Below are 6,744 nucleotides of genomic sequence, written 5' to 3'. Positions count from 1 at the left end.
AAGTTATTCCAAGTTTCAATTAATCCATACAATTACAATTTGTTTATTATCAGTGTGAACTGATATGATAAGAATAGTGTCCATCTTTAGCATCTTTGCCACATGTTGAAACTAATTAAAAAAAGGAAAAGAAAAAACTTGTTAACTGAAAAAAATTTGATAACTGTAGTTGGAATCATTTAGAAAAAATTTACATTGAATATGATCATAATGTAAACTATCAAAACTTCATTTGCCTTAATAATTTGTCGTAAATTATTAATTAAATATAAAATGGATGCTGTTTAATTATTAATTAAATATTAAATGGATACTGTTTAATTATTAATTAAATATTAAATGGATGCTGTTTAATTATTAACTAAATATTAAATGGATGCTGTTTTTCTTTCTTTTAATTTCAAAGAAATTTTTTAAGAAAGAAAAAAAGCTTTTCAAAGGAACATAAATTTTGATGACACATTAAGAAATTTGAATTCACAGATAATTTAATCTATAAGTGAAACAAAAATAAAACAATTTGACATACCATAATTGGAATTATTTTCAAAAAAATTTACAATGATTACCCATTTATTTATAATAATACATTGCAGAATTATGCAAAATTTTGTTGTATCATAATTGGTGATAATAATAATACAGTGATAAGTGGTTTGAATAGTCATAGTGGCGATAATGATAATAAACATGGTGATAATGATAAAGGTGATAATAAATGTTAGGAATGTCACAGAGTAAGGTTGTAAAATGAAAAAAAAGGAAAGCCAATAATTTTTCTTTTTCGTAATTCTTGATTTTAATTTTTTTTCAGATTTTCCAAAATTTTTTTACATTTAATTTTTTTTAAAAATATCCAAATTTTTATAATTTAATGCATTACTTAAAGAATAAATTGGTTAAAAGGGAATTTCTTAAATTTTAAATATAATTTAGAAAATACAAAGTTATACGAATCGTACCGGAAAGTATGAGCCAATTGGCAATTACAAATGAATTATTTTACAAATCAATGGAATCAGAGGTTTCTTTTTTTCTCTTTTCTTTCTTCAATAATTTTTTAATGATTTAATTAACATTGAAATCTTTTCTAGCAATTATAAAAAATTTTTTTTTTATTTCATTAATTCTATTAATGACATTTTTTTTTTAAAAAGAAAAAAAGACAATTTTTGCAAATAAAGAAAAATGGCCAAGAATGAATTTCTTTTAAAAGGAGTAATATATGTCCTCAGAATATGTTATAAGAGCCAAGAAAGTTAAAAGTCTTATTCAGGTATATAATAATGATTCTTTCTGCGAGAAAATCTAATGGTTTCATTAGCTGAGCTAATTTTGATTTTTTTTTTAATTATTCTGTTTAAATTAAGCTAATTTTAAGTTAGCTGTAAACATATTATCATTTATCAACCAATTGAGCTAAAGTCAATTAAACCAAAGTTACTTTTTTAACAAATTGAATTCGACACATTAACAATTTAAATATTGAATTTGATTAACAATTTAAATTTAAAGTATGCGTGATAACATATTTGCATTTTTATCTCATTCCTAAAAACGGCAATAGCAACCGGAAAAATATTTTTGCAATATTCCTGATTCGTTCTGTCAGAAGTAATAACATTGCCGGAAATTCTAATGATTGTACAAAGTAAGCATTAAACGTTTGCAAAATAATTTTGAAAGAGGTGAATATAAAAAAAAAAATAATATATGACAAATATTACTTTTCATCCAAAAATATTTTCACTATTAACGAGCAATTTAATAATTTGCTGCTGAAAAAAACAAATCATTTAAGAGTGATAAGATAACTGAAATTGAACTCGTTATGTTCACTTGAAAATGATATGATAACTAAAATTGAGCTTTGCACGATGATTTTGATGATTAGAATAATTTAATGATGATATGATAATTGAAATTTGACACGCATTTGAAAATGAATTTATTTGAAGATGATATTGATAATCGAAATAAAACTTTTCATCATAGCAAATTAAATTTTTTCATAACTACTCTAAATACTTAATTGCTGAAACAATTTTTCTTAAATATTTCATCTGATGTTTAGTTTTTTTTTTTTATTCGAGATGAAATAATACTTTAATTTTGTTAAAGGAATAAAAATGAATTTCAATTTTTCGGTTCATTGAACTAACTTTAATAAATGTTAGAAGAGACAAAATGATTAATGCGACAAATGGATACTTGCATGAGGTTAATGAAATTGGCAAAATTTTTTAAATAAATCTTTCGATTAATTAAAAAGTAGTCATTTAACTGATTACTATTTCCATTAGTTTTTAAATCTAATAAAAAAGTTAATTAAATCAAAAATTTAAAAAATTTTGATCAAAAAATTAAAAAAAAATCTGGTTGAAAAATGATTGGTTAACTGATCACTATTACTGTCATTTTTTGATTATTTAATTTTTTGATTAGATTACTGTTACTTTTTTTAGTAATGGCCACTTTCTTACTAATAGCAATCATTTAATTAATCATTTAATCATTAATTTGATCATTTGGTCATTAATCATTTAATTAAGTAATCATTTAATTCAGTAATTAGTTAACTTCCGATGCTATAATTTTAGAAGCTGGTAAATTCTTCGGATTATATAATCTAAAATATGAATTCGTTATGTTTATAAAAAAATAATTAATACATATACGGTAGTACATATTAATTAGTTCGTCAATGTTACTAATTTCCGCATTGCAAAATATCTAATATACTGTACCGATAAAATTCACAATTGTAATTGATATAATAAGAGATATGAATTTTAATTTGATAAAATTAATTTTAATTTCATTTTATAGCTAAATTTTTGGCGTCCACCAACAGATATTGGACAATCGGTGGATATTATGTTGCAATTCCCAATGATACATTCATTGAAAAATCTTTTTATGCAAAATAATATCACCTTTAAGATTATTATCGATGATGTTGAGAAGTGAGTTATGTAAAATGTAAAACAATTTTAATAAATTTTAACTTTTCGTATAATTTAAATTATTTTAAATTTAGATAATATATGAATAATTTAAATTTATATCGAATTTAAGAATAATTTTATTAAAATAATACGAATATTTGAATATGACATCATAATAAATATCAGATTGATATATGAACGAGAAGGTCAACCAAAGAAGACCAGTTTATTTAATCATGCGACAGCATTTAGCTCAATTATGGAATCATTTATGAAGCGTTCAAAAGATGCAAATTCAATTAGGAATAAGGCAAGATATGGTTTTGGTGATTATCACTCCTATGATAAAATCATATCATGGCTTAGTGATATCGAATACTTTTATCCTAAAATTGCAAAAGTATTTACAATTGGGCAAACACATGAAGGACGAAATATTAAAGGCATTAAAGTGTGTAATCAATTTCTTCTATAGTTTTTTTTCTTTTTTCATAAATTATAATTTATATCATAACTTTGATTGATAAATTTTTAATCAATTTATTCTTTTTTAATAATCAGTATTAACTACTGTTAATTAATTTCCAATTTCAGAAAAAGTCTATAATACTTTGAAATTATTATAGATTGTTTGAAAATTAATTTTGATAATATTTGAATTTAATCTCTTTGATAAAGTTTGAATTTAATTTCTTCAGAATTTAATTTCTTGTCCGTTTTCCTTTTTTCTTTTCTAGATTGGAAATCCAATTGATAGGATAGATAAGCGAATAATTTGGATTGATGGTGGAATACATGCTCGAGAATGGGCTTCTATTCATACTGTATTATATTTCATTGATCAGGTTAATTAACATTAACATTTTATTTTAAAAAAAATAATTAAAATTTAAAAAATTACAAATAATAATGTTAATTAGAAAAGTCAAGAAGAAAAAATAAAAAAGGGATGGAATTTTGATTGATTTCTCAATTTCTATTTTAATTTCAATACTAAATTTTTTGTAAAAATAATAAAACTGCAAAATGTTATGCATATTTATTAAGCTATATAAATGATAATATGCTAAATGGTAATAGGAAATGATTTAATTTAATTAACTTTTAATTGCGATAAAAATTATTGTTTCAAAAATTTCAGTTAATATCACAATATGGAATTGATCCACAAATTACATCATACATTGATACGCTCAATTTTTACATTGTACCGGTTGTTAATCCGGATGGTTATGAATATTCAAGATCCGATCAAACACCACATGTATCATAAATTTACAAAATTTTTATACCATCTTTTTCCTGATCATTAAAAAGGAAAGAACTGATTTCAACATAATCATATCACGTTTTACATTACTTCAAAAATTATTAATTTCTTCGGTACTAATAATTAAATAGCATCGTTAATTGTTATGTAATAATTGCATGTCTTATGTAATGTCACATAGATATTATTACTTCTTACATAAACATAAACAAATCATAATACATAAATCATAATACATAAATCATAATACAAATCATAATACATAAACAAATCATTTTTATTATAAATGCAAAATAAAAATCATATTTTTATAAAAAAAAAAGAAATTAGGAAGAAAAATATGAAATGAAATGATTTTTGAATAAATTATTTATTTTAATAAATTATTTGTTTTTTTTGTATAAATTATTTATTTTTTTAAAAATTATTTTATGCCTTATACTTCAATTGTATTTAGTAATTATATTTCAAATTTAAATATTTTTATTTCTGATAAATTAATTAAATGATTGTATGATATGAGAATGGAAATAAGAGAGTAAAATTAGATTAAAATTTGCAAAGATATTTATTTGTTTTTTTTTTTTTTAAGGCAAGATTTTGGAGAAAAAATCGTGGTAAAATGGTATGCTCAAAAGATCGTTGGTATCGTCAACGTTGCTGCACTGGAGTAGATTTAAATCGAAATTTCGATTTTTATTGGGGAGGTTTGTGATGCATTTTTTTTTTTGTCAATTAATTTAAATGATTAAATTTAGTCAAAAATTAAATTTGTGAGAGAAGGAAAAGGAAAAGGGAAATGAAATAATTAATTTGTACTGGAAAAAGATGAATATTTTTTATTGAAACCATAGAGAAACGTAGAATGTTTTTTTGGAATTCAATAATTTTAATAATCAGCTTTAAATCATAATTAATTTTTACAAGGAGTAATTTCAGAAATGATTGGAAATAGTATCGTTCTTAATAAAGAGTTTAAAATTTTAATTAGGAATTTTTTCAAGGAATATTATAAAATGAAATTGAAACTATAAAGTTATTAGTTATGGATTTATATGATTCTGGATTTATAAGTAAAGCATTTCTTATACTTTAATAAAGAATTAATAAAAACAGTATTTATTTTCGAGTTCTTTTATATGATATTAAATATTTCAACTACTTATTAATTCCATTTTCATCCTTTATAAGTGCTTATTCTGAATTGCAGTAACCGGATCAAGTTCACATGTTTGTTCCGAAATTTATCATGGTAGCGAACCATTTAGCGAACCTGAAACAAGGTATCATGAATAATTGTAATGATAATTCTTTATAAAATTAATGAGCAAAATAATTACCCGTTGCTACAGATTACTGTTTCATCACTTTCCTTTATTATTAAATAATTTTTGATTATATTTTAATCCTTCTATCCATAATTTTATAGAAACACTTATAAGCTTCAAATTAATTATTGGAGTAAATTATTAGATTAATTCATACTTTACAATTTTTAAATTATTTGCCAAATTTGATTTATTACAAATATTAGCAAATTTATTAGTTTTTTTTTTTTGATTTTAACGTTTAATTTTTAAATAAACTGTCAATTAATTGTCCAAAAATATGTAATTATTTACTTGTTGATTTATTTGATACATTCATTTCATATCACAATTTCAATAAATCATTTAGAAAAAAAAAGCAATAAAGACATTTGCTAGCAAATGAAATATTAAATATTATACATGAAATATTAAAGTTGGAATTGAAATGCAATCGAATCATTCCTTTTGTAAATATTTTATAAAAATAATTATTAATTACAATAATAAATGTAATTACAGTAATAAATTATTGCAATAATAAATGATAGCAATATTGATTGATAGAATAAATTTTTACAAAATATTCTTTCAAGTTTTTTTCACTTTTTCACTTTTATTTTTTTTGAACATCAAATATACTTTATGATTGATAATTGTTTAGAGCAATACGTGATAAATTGTTATCAGCTGAAATGTTTGGTAAAATTGATGCCTTTATCACATTGCACACATATAGTCAAATGTGGATTTATCCATATAGCCATCAACGTCATGCATTTCCAAATGATGTTAACGATCTTGTAAGTATTAATAATTCATTTCTGATATTTTATTTAGCTATTTATTTTAAGCAATTTTATCATATTTGATAAATAGAATAACTGAAAATAATGCATTAATAATATCAAATAATCAATAAAAGAAAAAAAAGGACAGAATTTTTAGGGGGATAGTTTTTTCTTTAACTAATTAAAAATAATAAATTATATTCTGATAAAAAATTATATTCTGATAAATAAATTATATTCTGATAAATTTGAAATTTCAAAAACAGAATGCTAAAATGAGATTTGGATCCTTTTTTTTTTTTGCATGGATAATTAAAATAATCAATTTATTCATAATTAATAAATTCCAAAAGTTTGCCTATTTTCTTTTAACTTCTTCTTCTACTCGTTCTCTCCCTCTTCTCTCTCTCTCTCTTCTCTCTCCCTCT

General features: G+C 21.8%; 1 protein-coding gene across 1 annotated transcript; it reads left to right on the top strand.

The window, feature by feature from the left end:
* Positions 1 to 3,207: 3,207 nt before the first annotated feature.
* Positions 3,208 to 6,332, top strand: LOAG_11423 (hypothetical protein; the record flags this gene model as incomplete). Its single annotated transcript, XM_020448346.1, has 6 exons — positions 3,208 to 3,399; positions 3,686 to 3,793; positions 4,090 to 4,212; positions 4,811 to 4,925; positions 5,429 to 5,501; positions 6,190 to 6,332. Coding segments are annotated over 6 exons (753 nt in total), but the record flags the coding sequence as incomplete, so codon positions are not given.
* Positions 6,333 to 6,744: the final 412 nt, after the last annotated feature.

Source organism: Loa loa (genome assembly GCF_000183805.2).
Source record: "Loa loa unplaced genomic scaffold supercont3.413, whole genome shotgun sequence".
NCBI lineage: Eukaryota > Metazoa > Nematoda > Chromadorea > Rhabditida > Onchocercidae > Loa > Loa loa.
The sequence above is the reverse complement of the archived record's forward strand: the minus strand, read 5'-3'. Positions and strand labels throughout refer to the sequence as shown.